The sequence below is a fragment of the Arachis ipaensis genome, chromosome B03 (genome assembly GCF_000816755.2).
Source record: "Arachis ipaensis cultivar K30076 chromosome B03, Araip1.1, whole genome shotgun sequence".
Taxonomy (NCBI): Eukaryota; Viridiplantae; Streptophyta; class Magnoliopsida; order Fabales; family Fabaceae; genus Arachis; species Arachis ipaensis.
In genome coordinates, this window is record NC_029787.2 from 80,673,436 (window position 1) to 80,690,663 (window position 17,228).

Here is a 17,228-nt window from a genome sequence, read left to right on the forward strand (position 1 = left end):
TTTTTTTTCAATCACCATGATCAGGATCTTATTATCTTCTTGCACCAATATCAATGTATTAACATAAGAACAATTTTTATCACTTAACTTAAATCATTGATCCTGTAGTTTGGTCTAGTTTGGACGAAGAAAATATATTTCTACTAGTATTAATTAAATCTGTGATACTACATGACGAAATTAAAGCCATGGACGAACGTAACGAGATCAAAGTTAATTTTTTAATCAATTGAAATTATTAGGATGAATGGAGGATATAATTGGTTGTTATTTTTGTATTTGATTGTTAATAAATATAATAGATAATTGATAAAATAATAATTTATAAAATAAAAAATTATTTTTATAATTAAATAAAATATATGGGGTTAATTTGTAATTAAAATTAGTTCAAAGACTACGTAGTAATTGATAAAAAACTTCAAAAACATGTTTCCTACTTAGACTACTAAGTGGTCCAAAGGTTTCTCGACCACCGAATCCTGTGCCTACTGTCTCTATTTCTAAAATTTTAGTATTTCAGTATTTTTAAAAAATAGAGACACAGAAGACTAAATTTTTTAGAGATGGAAACTAAAATTTTAATAATATTTTATATCTAAAATACATTCATTTCAATTAATTAATTTCAATTTTATCCTTTGTGCAAACTAAATTAGAGTTTCATTCTTATTTTCTTTCATTTTGTACCAAACAAAATACTGAAATTTATTTCAATCTCTGACTTTTAGTTTCTGTTTCTCAGTCTCAATCTTTTCGTTTCTGTCTCTTCACTAACACTGTGTTTGTTTGAGGTGAAAATGGGAGGAAGGAAAAGGAAGGAAAAGAAATTAGAAGAAAAATAGTTATTTTCTCTTGTTTGGTTGAGGAGAGAAATTTGAGAGAAAGGAAAATTGATGGAATGTAATTACTATTTTCTAGAGGACTACAGCGAAGATCTCGCCGTCGCTCACATTAGACGACTCCTTGACATCGTCGCATGCACCACCTCCTTGGGCAAGTCCACCGCCAGCAGGCCCACTGTCAAAGAACTCGCCGCCGCCAAAGACTCTGTTTCCGTGGACAACGAACAGTCGCAACAGAGCTTTGGCCCAGAAAATGGGTCCGAAACGAGTCCAAAGCCCAAGCCCAGCGACCCGAATTCGGATTCTGGAAATGCCAAGAGCGAGAAGGCAGAGAAATTGGAGGGAGACATATCCATGTGCCCCCCACCCAGACTCGGACAGTTTTATGATTTTTTTTCATTTTCGCATCTTACGCCGCCGTTTCAATGTAAGCTTTTCTTCTCTTCCCCGTTTCTATAATTGCTATGTCTGCAAATGTGTTTTCTAGGGGAGTCAAAGCGGGTAACCCGGCCCACCAAGCCCGTCCCGTCCTTTCGAAGTGTCGTTTTCATTTTCATCGCAGCATCATGTTGTTTTACTAAGCAGAAGTGAGAAAGTTCATATCGTTGAAGAAGAATTGTAACATAAAAGACTTAAAACTAGTAAATGCTCAATTTACTCCCTGGAATTTCTTTGAATGAAGTTGGTCCTCAATTTCTATTTTTTGTTTATTTTCCCCCTTAAATGTTAGGTACTAAGTATACTCTAGAACCAACTTGATTCAAGCATGAAATTTGAGAGACTAACTTGAGTATTTACTCAAAAGTTTATGTTTTTAAAACTTGAGTTTAATTTTCATGCACTTAAAAGTGTAAAAAACGTGCAATCACAACGTTTTTCTTAGATGACCATTCATGCGGTAAATCTAAAAGATAGTATTATGTGATTGGATACACGTGGAAAATGGTTTTACATGATAGTGTATCAAAATTAAATTCTTAAAACTTATCTTGAGCCAACGCATTATTTATTTGTTTATTTATTTATTCTTGAAGAATTTAATTTTGATGCATTGTTCGTGTAAAGTAGTTTTACACGTGCCAATGAGTTATAGTTCAAATGGCATAGTCTCCCCATACTCAATCCCATACTCAATTAAGAGGTTGCGGGTTTAAGTCTCATATCTTTGGTAAAAAAAAAAAAATAGTTTTACACGTGCATCCAATTACGTAACGCCACATCAGTAAAAATAAGCACGACTGTTACACTGTCAGCGCATCAAAATTAAACTCTATTTTTGAAACTGCATGCATTTTGCAATATAAAAACCACGTAGCTTCTGGCATTGTAGAAAAAAAATGTTATTTTCTTTTACTTAGATGAATCTATATATGTTTGTGGAAATATTTTAGATAAAATTCTTTAAGGCAAACGGTATTTAATTTTTATTCGATTGTTTTCTTTTCTTTACAACTTCTAATTCAGTTTCCTCTTTAATAAATTTGTTACAATGTAGTTTACAGGCAAATGGGTTATGCCTGTGGATTTTAGCTTGGTTGAATAAGTAATCAAACTATTCAGGCACGGGAAACCAAGAAGACTTTGGTTGATACTAGATTGAATCCAAAGCTATGTTCTTTTTTGACATACTTTTTGTTTTCTTGCAGACATACGGAGATCAAACCGTCCATTCCTTGAGGATAAGACAGAAAATGATTTCTTTCAGATTGATGTGAGGATCATGTTGTTAACAGTTTAGCAGCCGGTTTTGTTGTTGTTGGGGTGTGTGTGTGCGCGCGAGCCTTTTTGATTGAGCTTTGGTAGACTAACTCATCTTTGACGTGGGATTGCTATGGATATGGCATGTGCAGGTCAGGGTTTGCAGTGGTAAACCAACTACTATTGTTGCTTCAAGAACAGGATTCTATCCTGCTGGAAAACGTCTTCTTGTCTGTTATACTTTGGTTGGTCTTCTTCAGCAGATAAGCAGGGTGTTTGATGCTGTAAGTTTAGTGTTTGCTTACGGTTGATGCTATAAATTATTTCTGGCCCTTCCGGATCACTTAATTTGATTACTGTTTGACTATTTGAAGGAATAGAAGAGTCGTTGGATTATTATAAAATTTTTTACTTTCTTCTCAAAGTATATGTTTATGTTAGTAGAATGTGAAGGTCCAAAGGATGCTTAGTGAATTTCATTTGTAAGCTTTGAATTTGCCTGTGTTTGACAGGTATAAATGTAGAAGTCGTCCTTGAAAATAGCAACATAGCATGAAAATTATACTCATAACCCATATCCATCTCTCTCTCTTTCCCCCCTCCCCCTTAAAATTAAAATCTTTTAAACGTGGACTCCTATCTTGTGTTTCTTTTCTGTACAAAAACCTATCATCATATCTAATGAATTCGAAACAGTGTAAATAAATGATAGCACTGGAAGCAAATACATGAGAGATCTAATTTCATAAACATTACATTGTATCTTTAAAGTTACCCCACGAAATTGATGGTGCATTGCTCTAAACAATATCTATTTCCTTTTAAGAATTAATAATAATGTATTGCAATCTTTCATGCAGGCCTACAAAGCTTTGATGAAAGCTTTCACGGAACACAATAAGGTATATACTTCTCAGCATAAATTTTCACACTACTCTGCTACCTATACTAGACGTTCTTAATATCATAGTGGCATCTTTTCAGTTCGGCAACCTTCCTTATGGTTTTCGTGCAAACACTTGGGTTGTTCCTCCAGTTGTTGCTGACAATCTATCTACATTTCCTCCACTTCCCGTGGAAGATGAAATGTGGGGTGGAAATGGTGGTGGGCAGCGCAGAGATGGTAAACATAAAAAGAGACGGTGGGCCAGAGATTTTGCAATACTAGCTGCAATGCCTTGTCAAACAACAGAAGAGAGGCAAATTAGAGATAGGAAAGCGTTTCTTCTTCACAGTTTATTTGTCGACGTGTCGGTCTTTGAAGCTGTTTCAGCAATACAGCATCTTAAAGATAGTAAGCAAAGCCCTTTCAGTGATACAACTATTCCAACTTCCTATGAAGAAAGAATTGGAGATTTGACTATAAAGGTAACAAGAGATGTATGTGATGCAAGTTTGAAATTGGACTGCAAAAATGATGGGAATCAGGTTCTTGGATTGTCGGAGGAAGAACTTGCTCAGAGAAACTTGCTTAAAGGCATAACTGCTGATGAGAGTGCAACTGTCCATGTAAGTGATATAATAAGTGTTGTGAACCTATTAGAATTCCCCTAAGTTCCTTTTTGATAAATCATTCTTTTGCTCTTGTAGGATACTCCTACTTTAGGTGCAGTAATTATACGACATTGTGGCTACACAGCTGTTGTGAAAGTTTCAGCTGAAATGGATTGGGAGGGGAGTCCTGATTCCTTGGAAGTTTCTATTGAAGACCAGCCTGAAGGAGGTGCAAATGCCTTAAATGTTAACAGGTAATTTTAATCACTGCCTTGATCTACTTTGGTTATTGGGTACCATCATGTGTACCTACACAAATTTAATTCTTGGGTTGCATTCTTGTAAACTTTAACCTGTGAAATCATACACCAATAATGAGGAAAAATGCTGGCTTGGCAAATGATAGTGCAATAGTGACAATCTGTTTTGGTACATCTGCTTTTATAAGTTTTTGATATGACCCTATTAACATATTAGCTTCAGCGTGAGGATGTTTTTAGTTAGTTTTCTTGGATATTATTATTATTATGATAATATTTTCTTTCCTTTATTTTTTATTTTAATTTTTAAAACAAAATTAGCTTGAGGATGCTGTTGCATAAGTCATCTGCATCCCAATTGTCAAATACAACTCAACGAGTTCAGAGCACAGATAATGAAAATTCACGTTCTGCGGTGTCCTTGGTTAAGAAAGTTCTAGAGCAAAGTTTACATAAACTAATGGAAGAACCCACAAGATATAATAAGTCTATCAGATGGGAGCTAGGGGCATGTTGGGTGCAACATTTGCAAAATCAAGCTACGGGAAAGACAGAGACAAAAAAGACGGAAGAAGCTAAACTTGACCCTGCTGTGAAGGGTCTTGGGAAGCAAGGTGGGTTGCTGAAGGAATTGAAGAAAAAAATTGACAACAGGCACTCTAAAGTTGAACATGGGAATGATATTTCCACCTGTAATGGTGTTGATACAAACAAGCTAGATGCCAGTCAACAGTATTTAGAGAAACAAGATGAAGAAAAGGAAACAAAATGGAGAAAACTGCTTTCTGATGCTGCATATACAAGACTCAAGGAATCGAAAACTGGTCTTCATCTGAAGGTTGTTTAAAACATCTGTATCTTCCTTTTTCTCTGTGCATAAATTGTAATGTGATTCTCCCAAAGATTACATGAAATTTGTAATATCTAATGGTATTATCATAATAGTACTAAAAATTAAGGATATACTTTGATTCAATACTTTATTGGTTCTTTATCTTTACAGTCACCTGATGAATTGAGGGAAATGGCCTACAAATATTATATTGATACTGCCCTTCCAAAGCTGGTTAGTTTCTTACTTATTAACATGTTTATCTGTTACTGTGAAATATATTTGATTATTGTGACTTCAAATTCCTAGGTGGCAGATTTTGGCTCCCTTGAGCTCTCACCAGTTGATGGAAGGACATTGACTGATTTCATGCATACTAGGGGATTGCAAATGTCTTCCTTGGGAACAGTGGTAATATATTTAATCATTCATCTTCTTTTGCACCCTTTAACCAACTGTTTTGCAGTGTTTCTCTTTGACATTGTGCAAAATAGATCAAATGAAAATTCGGTGATGCTGCTAACTATGGCTGTTTTTTATGAAACAATTGATAAATGAAAACCATATACTATTACAGTATTGCAGCAGAAGAAATATAATGAACTGGCTTTTATAGATTCCATGGATTGAGAATGGAATGGAATGTCCTCTCCCAGGTTACAGTTTGGTAGCTTTAGGATTAGCACTCCCATGTTTGTACATAGAATCAAAGTTGGTTCAAATTATTTGAATGTCTGTCATGGTATAAACAACTAAGTTTAGCAAATTTCAATTTTAACATATGTGTTCAAGCAAAATAGGATGATAGGAATAGAAAATCAAATCTCATTCCAAATAGTATGTTAACTCAGACCCAACTTCCATTTGAGAATCTTCATTCTTAATTATGTAATGAGGTATGAGATAGAATCACAATTCTCTACTTTTGGAACGGAGCAGAGGATGCTTAGTAGTCTGCACATTTCTCAATTTATATGTCATCATAGCATCTTAATCTACTGTTTCCTGACATTGAATTCTACTACAACATACTTGCTCTTGCTCTCCTGTAGGTTTGCAATATGTCTCAAAGACACTGTTCTCACACGGGGCACACACATGCGTGCACACACACAACTTTAACAATAATATGTTATCTTAATTCTGTTTTCAATTGCCAGGTTGAGCTTGCAGATAAGCTTCCACATGTACAATCACTATGTATTCATGAAATGATTGTTCGAGCCTACAAGCACATCTTGCAAGCTGTTGTTCCAGCAGTTGATGATTTTTCTGATTTGGCTTCATCGATAGCCGCATGCTTAAATATTTTATTTGGAACACCATCTTCTGATTCTGATACTAATGATGCCAAGATCATTAGTTGTTATGAATTGAAATGGAAATGGGTAGAATTATTTCTTTTGAAGAGGTTTGGGTGGCAATTTAAGCGTGAAAGTTGTCAAGATTTAAGAAAGTTTGCAATTCTTCGTGGACTGTGCCATAAGGTTTGAAAAAACACACACACTAGGTTGATTTTGTAATACAGTGATATATTCCGTTATCCAATATGAGAATCTTTTGACAGGTTGGGGTTGAGCTGGTTCCGAGGGACTATGATATGGATAGAGCCTCTCCTTTCAGAAAGTTTGATGTTGTAAGCATGGTTCCCATATACAAGGTAAAATATAGTACAAAGTGAGTTGGTTGCAAGGAAAATTTCATCACTATCATTATTATTATTGTTATTACTGTTGTTGTTGTTGTTGTTGTTGAATTGTAATTGTGATTGTTTCTGCAGCATGTGGCATGCTCATCTGCTGATGGTCGCACACTGTTGGAATCGTCGAAGACGTCATTGGATAAAGGTAAATTGGAAGATGCTGTCAATTATGGCACTAAGGTATGTTTAAATTCAATCATCTTACAATATAGTTTGTTCACAAGACCAATAGTTAAATGAATTAACATTCCACATTCAATGTTGAAGGCGCTTTCAAAATTAGTGTCAGTATGTGGGCCTTACCATAGAATGACAGCAGGAGCATATAGTCTTTTGGCCGTTGTGCTTTACCATACTGGAGATTTCAATCAGGTATGTGTTTTATATATTTTAAGTGCTCTTTGTTTATTCATCAGAAATGGTGACATTTGCTGTGAAAATGAATGGCAATTGATGTGCGCTATGTCAGGGTCAAACTATTTCTAATATACAAAACTTGTTGATTTTATAATTCACTAAATTTTCCAAATATTGGGGGGAAAGAGCATTTTTTTTTTCTGGACGTGAATTACATCTTTTCTGATATAAATATTTACTCTTAAAATGTGGTAGAGAGATTTTACAAGTTGCAGCATTATCTTGTTCATCCCAGTCGATACTTGATATCAAATAGAGACCGCTATCAACATTTATTCATTGCAAAGTCTTCAACTGATAAATATTTTTTTTATAAATTTGTTAGTGGTGGAAAACATATAATACACTAGGTTCTGTAACTTACATTTTCTTCTCTATGCTAAGTTTTGATGGAAATATCATTTCCTAATAAATGTATTATAGCCTGAACATGTGATAGTAATGCTCAGGTTGCAGCAGAGAATTCCATGATGATGACATTTTTCTTACGTAAATTTTGATTATTGCAAATGACATTTCAATTAAGAATATAAGGTTGACATTTTCTTAACTCATTTGGAAACATAGACACAGATCAATAAAATATCTACTTGCTAAGCTAAAGTGATTCTAGTCAGTATCATCGTAATCATTGTAGCAATGATTTTGTTAGGCAACTATCTATCAGCAAAAGGCACTTGATATTAATGAGAGAGAGCTTGGACTGGACCATCCTGATACCATGAAAAGTTATGGAGACCTTGCTGTTTTCTACTATCGACTCCAACATACAGAGTTGGCTTTAAAGTATATTTCCCTATCCTATTAAATTGTCGAATTATTATACCATAGCAATAACGTTTGTGGTTCATTGACTATCGACTCCGACATACAGAGTTGGCTTTAAAGTGTATTTCCTATCCTATTAAATTGTTGAATTATTATACCATAGCAATAACGTTTGTGGTTCAATGTATGAGAATCTATTGTTCCAATCTTCTGGGATCCTTTCTATCTCTATTCTTTCTTCATAAAACTAACATTATGGTAAAGTAATAATACTGTCATTGGAACAAAATTCTAAAAGTGGTTCAAGTCCTCAGAATTCGGCCATTCCTTTGTCTATAATTACCTTAAAGTATGATTCGCAATTATAAACTAGTAATCTTTGATGGTTTGTTTTATATCATTGTGGGGACCATTGATTAAAATCACAGATAGGAGTGTCATCCCATGAATTCATTAACCTAATTGCTTTAGTAGTTGTTGTTCAAATTATAGGGATCTGGCAGTAAGAGATGATATATGCTGGCTAATGTATATAAAATTGGTCATGGTATCAAATGGGAAACTCCTGTGAGTTATTCTTGTTCTGCTGCTGAAATTGATTTTGACCAATTTTATGTTTTTCCTTATATGCTAGGTATGTCAATCGAGCACTATATCTTTTGCACCTTACTTGTGGACCTTCACATCCAAATACTGCTGCCACCTACATTAATGTAGCCATGATGGAAGAAGGATTGGGAAACGTCCATGTTGCTCTCAGATATCTTCATGAAGCTTTAAAGTGTAATAAAAGGTTACTTGGAGCTGATCATATTCAGGTTCTCTCTCATTCCAAAGCATGAGGAATTTTCCATGTGTTGCATGAGTCATCTTATTTTAGAATGGCTTGACATGTTTCTAGAACTTTTGAAACTTAGAAGCATGCTCATGTATGTGCACTAATTAATGTCGGACTACGTTCAAATGGATAGTAAAGAAGTGGGACACGACATAGTTTATTTGGTGACAAAAATAGGGATTCTAAGCTAACCACTTTTATTCAACCTTTTCTTCATGATTCATGAAGATTAAAATTTGTAACAGACTGACTTATAATTGTTGGAAACAAATAGGTTTTCAAAATCTAGCTTGACTTGAACCACCATGGTTTCTGGGTTTGAACCTTTTGAGCCACTATTTTATTGTCAATACTAAAAGCTCAAAGACAACTTGGTTCCAAAGTGGTGGGTTTACAAAACCTAAAAGTTGGAGATTTGGGCACACCTGGGTGGCCATTAATTAGCTGAATCAAGTAAAATGAAATTCTTGCTAAAAATTAAAATAAATAGATAACTCAACATGATATTTAAGTACAAAAGATTTTAAAGAAGATGAGGGAACCAACATTTAGTTAGCCAACTTTGGGGTTTATAATTTAAAGTTTAGGGTTAAGGGTATATAATTTGGTGGATTCTAGTATGAGTATACTATGGTGACTACGGTGATTATGCAAGTGTTGTTAAAATTAAAGTTACATTTTCTTTTACATTTTGGTAACACTTTTTTTAAGCAATACTTTTTAAAGTGTTGTTTGACAATAAAAAAACATTACTTTAATTTTAGCAACACTTTTTGAAACACAATAGCCACCGTATCATAGTCATACTAGAATGACTTATAATTTAGTGTCTAAAATTTAAGATGAGCAAAAAGTAATTTTAAAAAAGTTTATTAATGTTGGCTGCAAAAAGTTGGTTCTCTAGCATTACTCATGAGAGGCCATCGTTCTCTTTTATGTGACATTTGCTTTTCAAACTTAAACGAGCTGACATAATATGATTTTCTGTTATTTGCAAAAGAAATAAAAATTAAAAAATTGTTTGGTTGGACTTTGATGCCTTGAACATAAAGCTTAGATCGTTCTTATAGTGGAAGTTCAATTCAATTGATCTTGCAAGTTAAAAACCGATAAATCTTTTAATAGACACTATTTGTTCTACACAATGTATAAGTCACAATTATAGTTGAAAAACCAATCGAGTACAGAAAATATTATATCATATCATATCTTGATTTCTAACAAATTCTTAGAAATGCAATCAAATCTTGTACTGGTTTATGTGGTCGCATGCCATTGTTTTTGTTGGCACATTATACGCTTGAGTTCTTGGTTCATATTAATTAGATTAGGGTAACTGGCATCTTTAACTTGTTTTATGAATTCATGGCTTATTCAGACAGCTGCAAGCTATCATGCAATAGCGATTGCTCTTTCTTTGATGGAAGCATACTCGCTAAGTGTTCAGCATGAACAAACAACCCTCCAGATATTGCAGGCTAAACTTGGCCCTGATGATCTAAGGACACAGGTAGGTTGCTATTCGATGGTAGATGAAATACATTCCAATTGTTTTTCTTGTTCTTCAAGCCTACATGAATCTATTACAGGATGCTGCTGCTTGGCTAGAATACTTCGAATCAAAGGCTCTGGAGCAACAGGAGGCTGCACGCAATGGCACACCTAAGCCAGATGCCTCAATTTCCAGCAAAGGTCATTTAAGGTACTCATTACAATTAGCACAAGTCCTTCTTATTTGAGTACCCCTGTTTCAGTTCACGACATTTTCACTGTCTCTGAATGGCCTGCAAGACTTGAAATTTAAATTAAATTTCCATTTTAGAAAGAAAAAATATTCTCTGAAATTTTATGCCTATAAAAATGATTTTATCAGTGTGTCAGACCTTTTGGATTACATAACACCTGATGCTGATCTGAAAGCAAGAGAAGCACAGAAAAAGGCCCGTGCGAAGGTATCACATAACTCCTTTCGTCTATGAATACACTTGTCCTTTCCTGGGTACTTCTTTCTTTTCTCTATTTCATTGAATGAAACCATTTTTCATGAATCTTACAGTTAAAGGGAAAACCAGGCCAAAACTGGGAAACTACATCAGATGAAAATCACAAGGTTGAAGATGTGTCTCAAGGTTATTCACTTGCTGAGACTACAAGTGACAAAGAAAATAAAACAGAAGCTCATTTGGAAGAACACAGGATTCATAAAGTTGAGACCACTCACTTAGATGAAGCACAAACAGTACTGAACGAGAGCAATAATATGGCTCAAGATGACAGCTCAGATGAAGGATGGCAAGAGGCTGTACCTAAAGGTCGTTCACTTACAGGGCGCAAAACTGCTTCGTCGCGGAGGCCTACCCTAGCAAAACTGAATACAAATTTCATGAATGTTTCTCAGTCGTCAAAATATCGGGGCAAGCCTACAAATTTTTCTTCTCCAAGAACAAACATAAATGAGACTTCTTCCATTGGTCCATCCTCTCCTGTATCAAAAAAGTTCCTCAAGAGTGCAAGCTTCAGTTCTAAAATAAATAGCCCCAACTCGCAAGCTGTTGGAGCAGATAAATCAGGGGATTCAAATTCAAAGTCAGCTCCGGCAAGTCCAGCTGATAACATTAAAGCTGCTGCTCCTAGCAGTGCCATCAGTATTAAGTCAGCAGGTAAACTTTTCTCTTATAAAGAAGTTGCCTTAGCCCCACCTGGTACAATTGTCAAGGCTGTGGCTGAACAGTCACCAAAAGGAAACCCTGATGTGAGTCATGAGATAGTTGCAACAAAGGAGATTGATAGTGATGTGCCAAGTACAAAGGTTGCAGAGGAAGATTATGGTCAGAAACCAATGGATGATAATCAGCAAAGCTTAGTACATGAACACAAAGAAAAACAATTGGTGATTGATATGGTAAAAGGTAATGAGGTCCAACATGAGGTTGTGGAAGTTGAATCCCAGGAGCAGAGAATAGCCAATGATGATTTGGTAGATAAAAAAGTTGAAGAAGTTAATATCACAGCCATGGAGGTAGAGAATTCTGGTTCCTTTTGGCATATAAGCAACAATGCCTATGAAGATGCATCAGTGATAGAAGTGATAGAAATTTGCCAAGCAACTTCCTCTGATCCAAATCCCCTACCAAGGTTAGTTGAAGATTCAAAACATTTATTTGACAACGATGACTCTGTCTCAAAAGAGAAGGTCAAGGAAGATGAGAAGCAACAAGTTATTAAGTCACTACCAGCCGAAGGAGAAAAGCAAGATGCATTAGAAACAGGAAAAGAACCAACCAAGAAACTGTCTGCAGCTGCACCACCATTTAATCCATCCACAATTCCAGTTTTTGGTTCAGTTCCAGTTCCAGTTCCAGTTCCAGTTCCAGTTCCTGTTCCTGTACCAGGTTTCAAGGATCATGGGGGAATTTTGCCACCACCAGTAAATATTCCTCCCATGCTTGCAGTCAATCCCCGAAGATCAGCTCATCAGTCAGCAACTGCACGGGTTCCATATGGTCCGCGAATATCTGGTGGTTACAACAGATATGGGAATCGTGTTCCACGGAATAAAAGTGTATTCCACTCCTCAGGTGAACACACCATTGATGGCAATCCCAACAGCCCTCCTAGAATAATGAATCCACATGCAACTGAGTTTGTACCTGGGCAACCTTGGGTTCCAAATTGCTATACTGTTTCTGCTAACGGATACCTGGCTCCTCCAAATGGAATTCCAGTTTCACCAAATAGTTTCACACCCATGTCTCCAAACGATATCCCAGTGTCACCCAGTGGATTTCCTACTTCATTAAATGCTATCCCAGTGAATCAAAACGGGCTTGCAACATCTCCAACCAGTTCTACAGATTCAGCACAAGTTGTAAATGTTGAACCGAATGCTGAAAACAAGGATCAAGCTCTTGATGTGGAAAACAAGGATGCCTCCTTAGCGGAGGTGATCATATGTGAGAGTGAGCAGCAGCACGCTGAGCAAAATCCTGGAAATGTATCTGCCATTGATGAAAATTGTTGTCCCAGAACGGAAGAGAAGCATGCAGGCTTTGGCTTGACAGCTGGTTGTAGTGAAGAGGATAAAGTGACCACCAGCAAGGAAACATTAGATGAGGAAAAGCCAAGCAAGTGCTGGGGAGATTATAGTGATGGCGAAGTGGAGATGATTGAGGTCACAAGTTAAATAATGACATGCTTTTTCTGACCTATCAAGCTACCCTGAATGTGATGCCAGGGACTTGACTTAAAGTTCTTTGACCTGAATTTTCACGGCGGAATTGACTTAAAAGTTCTTTCAAGCAATGTGAATGTTATATACATATTAGTACTACTCGTTTACTGTGATTAAGAGGATCAGGTTTTATAGCCTGTTTTGGGATGTTACCATGGAAGGATTTGTAGATTAACTATCTGGCACTGTCTTCAATCTTTTCCTAATATATATTTTTCCTGAGATATCGGCATATCGCCTGCTTTGCGGTCATAAGACTCTGAACTGATGACGTGGTGTCATTTTTGAGGCCAGTGTATGTTTTTCCAAGTGGTTATCTTTGTAGCAGACTTTGTATTCATGAATTTGTTCATATTTCTAGTTTGAAACGGTATGTTTCATTTGATAAATGACAATATTCAGCACCAAAGGTGATGAAGTATTTTACTATTTTGAGAATGTGAAGCAAACATTGTATCTTAATATGGGCTGAAAATTTAGATATGGATGATTGGATGTTATTTTGGTGAAATGTTTTAAAACGGGACTCACTAGTCGAAGATATCGTACTATTGCATGGAACATTTTAAAGTAATAGAAAAAATTTAGAAATTTATTATTTATTTTAAATTTTAAAATTTTAATTTTATTCTTAAATAATATACTTCAAATTCTTTAGAAATGTATAAGTATATAACTTTTTAATAACATAAATATTAATTTATCTACAGAAGTATATTCTACGTTAAATAAAATTAATACTAATTTGTTCAATTTAAAAAAAAAGATATTTACAAACTATATATTTTCTAAAACATAAAGCTTTATTAACATGATGATGCCACGTAATTATAATTTGTTTCTCTGTTGTTAGTACTTAGTATAAATAGATATGGATGAAAGCAAGCTGAAGTGATGTAGAGGTAAAAATGCTTTTGTAGATGGAAAAGTCTGGGCCAGCAACTTTGTTAAATTCTGGCCAGCATGTAACCAGCAAAGAAAAGTGAGTCATTGGATGAAATTTTACATCATTAAAATCATCATTGATGGCTATTTGATAGCTACAAATCACAAAAGTTGCTAGCCCCGTAGCATTCCTCTTTGTAGATTGAGTTGAAGAATTCAATTTTTTCGAGTAATTGATTAATATTAAAATAATATTTTTTAAACGAAATCTAGATGTTATAAAATGAAAAAATGTTATATATATATATATGCTAGTTGTGATGACTACTTATCAATCTTTCATTATAAGTTTTTCTTCTTCATTGTATCCCATTTAAAGTTTCTCATCTTCAATCTTCAATCTGTATAAGCGTGGAGCTGAGTAGTTAACAAGGTTTACTGTAACGATGAGATCATATCATATACATGTAAAGTAATTACTTTGCCGCATCAGAATAGTATCGGCACACTACGGAAGGCTGCATTTATACCTAGTATAGTAGTATTACTAAATAATCATTGCTATCAGTATTAGCTAGCCATTCCTTCCTAATATTACAATAACGCAATTCATAAAAGAGAAATAACCAAGAAGATATGGTGGTTTTGTATATATAGCAATTTTCATGGTGAGTTATGCGTGAATTGCAGAAAATGCACAGGTTGGCGATCCACGGCGAAAATCCATTATCCATAGAGTTGCAACACTATGTGCAAGAGCTCCAAGAACAACAAAAGTATGGAAAATCTGGTGGCTATGCCCTGCAATATCAAACGCACCAGGCTTCCATCTCTCAGGTATTCTAGTAACATAAAAGACTGCTCCTGTGGCATATAAAACGGCCATAACAACCTCGTATCCGAGTGCAACAAGAACAGGAGAGTGGTCCCAATGGAGCAGCAGAGCATGAATGGCCGGGATGACACCTGAGAATCCCATGGCAAGGAATATGGACGCCCGGAATGGTCGAAAGCGAGGGGCCGAGAGCGCAGGCGCAAGAAGAGTGATGATGGAGAGGACACCAAGCAGTGATATTGAGGTCATGTAGAGTAACCTCACGGGAGGGTTGCAGAAGAAGACATAGTGAATTGGAGCAAAGAAGGAGCATACTATCATTAGAGAGATTCCGGCGTAGTCGAGTCGCCAGAAGAAGAGATTGAAGTGCTGCGAGTGGCAGGCCAGCAGATGGGAGATAGAACTGCATGCCAAGCATCCCATTGCTCCGCCCAAGAAAACTAACCATGGCCATAGTGATATTGTTTCTGCACCCTTGTCTCTCAGATCATGAAAAACTAGGGGTTCCAAAAGCCGTCTCAAATGTGAAACCTGAGGGGAAAAAAATAAATAAAAGAACAGTTTTGTTGGTAAGAATACACATCAATTCGATAATCCAAAAAGCTGAAATGTAAGTTTACAACCAACGCACAGGTATTATTGTCACGGAATAAGTTACTTCCTCCTGTCAACCCAAAGAGGGATGAAGTCGTAAACCAAGCTATTATGGACAAGTAAATTGTTTGATTTTCAGATTTTTGGGCATAATGAACATATTAACATGGTTCTGAAAACCGAACCGGACCGGCCGGTTCAACCGGAAAAACCGGAAACCGATCACCTAACCGGTCCGGGTAAGATCAAAAACCGTCTGACAAAAAACCGGTGAAAAAACCGGTCGAACCGGCGGTTAACCGGTGAACCGAGAGAACTGGCCGGTTTTTTTACGGTTTATTGGTTTGAAAATATAATCCTAAACGGCGTCGTTTTGCTCTTAAAAAAAAAAAAAAAAAGAAAAAAATAAAACCCAACAAATCCCTAACCCTATCAGAGCCCCCAGCCGTTGTGCGTCCCTACCCCTCTCTCTTCTCTCTCACTCTCACATTCAAATCCCTAACCCTATCAGAGCCCCCAGCCGCCGCTAGTCCCTACCCCTCTCTCTTCTCTCTCACTCTCACATTCAAATCAAAAAAAGAAACTGATGATCCTCTTCTAGCTCACTGTCACCACGGTCGTTCCTCCCTCGCCGTGTCTCCAGTAAGCCGCTGCTTCTTTAGTTTCAATTTCTAAGATTTTGGCTTCTGAGTTGATTTTTTGTACTAGATTCTGAATTGGGATTGTGTTCTGAGTTGGGTTGTTCTAAGTTGGGTTGTTCCTTAATGTGAGTCTGAATTTAATTTGAATTATTTCACTTAGTTTTTCTGATTCTGGATTTGGAGGTTGAGTTTTCTGATTCTGAATTTAATTTAATTTTCTGTTTCACTTAGTTTTTCTGATTCTGTATTCTGAGTTTTTGTTGTTGAAAAGCATTGAATTTGTTGAATCTAGTTAGGGTTTGGTTAGTTATAAGAAGCTTGTTGCATAATAAGAAATTTCATCAATGTGTTATTCAATTGAATTGTATATTGGCAGCCCAAAAAGGGATAATTGGATTGTATAAGAGAATTGATGTTGAATAATTAGCCTTGGCTTGACAATGTTGCCTGCAAGATCTTTAATTTTTTGCAGCTTGAGTGAAAATTCTGCCTCAGTTAGTTGTTTTAAAGTTATCAATAAATTTAACTCGATCTGAATATTATTAATGAACTTTTCATCTTCAATTTTTATTATATCTTAAATTCTATTAAAATTTTTTTACTTAAAAATTCATGAATTTTAATGAATTTAAATATATAAAATTATATATTAAATTTTTAATAATTTTATTTAATATTTAATTAAACCGGTTGAACCCCGGGCATAGGATTTTGATTATTGATTGTCAGATTAAAACTTCATAATAAGTGATTTTACAAAATTATAATGCGAGTCACGGCGGTCATATTTCCCCTTAGAAATTCATCGGTTGGTCGTTTCACAAAAAATATTTTATCAGTTGATAGAACCACCATGAACAAATAACAACAACTCAGGTTATTATCATAAATATTTATTTATTTCTTTGGTCCACTACTATCATATTATTATATCATAACTAATTTTTAATCCATGAAATGCACTGGAAAGTTGTAAAATATTCATGAGTAAGTGTTTGTTAAAAATTAAGTATGATGTGTATCTTTGTAATATGCTAACTCTTATTGATTAAATATGTTTACATTTATACCACCCGCCGTGAGGTGCAAAAATTATTAAGAATTTTTTAATGTTAATTAATACAATCTAATAGTTACATATAATTTTTTTTTTAACTAATGACAACTATTCTAAATACTATACATAAT

The 17,228-nt window shown here is 35.3% G+C and overlaps 2 protein-coding genes across 2 annotated transcripts in view; one reads left to right on the forward strand and one right to left on the reverse strand.

The window, feature by feature from the left end:
* LOC107630624 (protein TSS) overlaps nt 1-13,547 on the forward strand; it is a 22,850-nt gene extending 9,303 nt beyond the window's left edge. The window contains exons 6-24 of the mRNA XM_016333825.2: nt 922-1,272; nt 2,492-2,556; nt 2,696-2,827; nt 3,404-3,445; nt 3,528-4,052; nt 4,134-4,291; nt 4,619-5,135; nt 5,301-5,363; nt 5,439-5,540; nt 6,290-6,616; nt 6,697-6,789; nt 6,910-7,011; nt 7,099-7,203; nt 7,901-8,034; nt 8,651-8,834; nt 10,233-10,364; nt 10,444-10,556; nt 10,728-10,806; nt 10,911-13,547. Coding sequence (XP_016189311.1) covers nt 922-1,272; nt 2,492-2,556; nt 2,696-2,827; nt 3,404-3,445; nt 3,528-4,052; nt 4,134-4,291; nt 4,619-5,135; nt 5,301-5,363; nt 5,439-5,540; nt 6,290-6,616; nt 6,697-6,789; nt 6,910-7,011; nt 7,099-7,203; nt 7,901-8,034; nt 8,651-8,834; nt 10,233-10,364; nt 10,444-10,556; nt 10,728-10,806; nt 10,911-13,037 — 5,351 coding nt within the window. The 3' untranslated portion in view covers nt 13,038-13,547. The remainder of the gene's footprint in view (nt 1-921; nt 1,273-2,491; nt 2,557-2,695; nt 2,828-3,403; nt 3,446-3,527; nt 4,053-4,133; nt 4,292-4,618; nt 5,136-5,300; nt 5,364-5,438; nt 5,541-6,289; nt 6,617-6,696; nt 6,790-6,909; nt 7,012-7,098; nt 7,204-7,900; nt 8,035-8,650; nt 8,835-10,232; nt 10,365-10,443; nt 10,557-10,727; nt 10,807-10,910) is intronic.
* The window catches only part of LOC107634508 (heptahelical transmembrane protein 2-like), an 8,104-nt gene continuing 5,271 nt past the window's right edge, over nt 14,396-17,228 (reverse strand). The window contains exon 4 of the mRNA XM_016337971.2: nt 14,396-15,336. Coding sequence (XP_016193457.1) covers nt 14,644-15,336 — 693 coding nt within the window. The 3' untranslated portion in view covers nt 14,396-14,643. The remainder of the gene's footprint in view (nt 15,337-17,228) is intronic.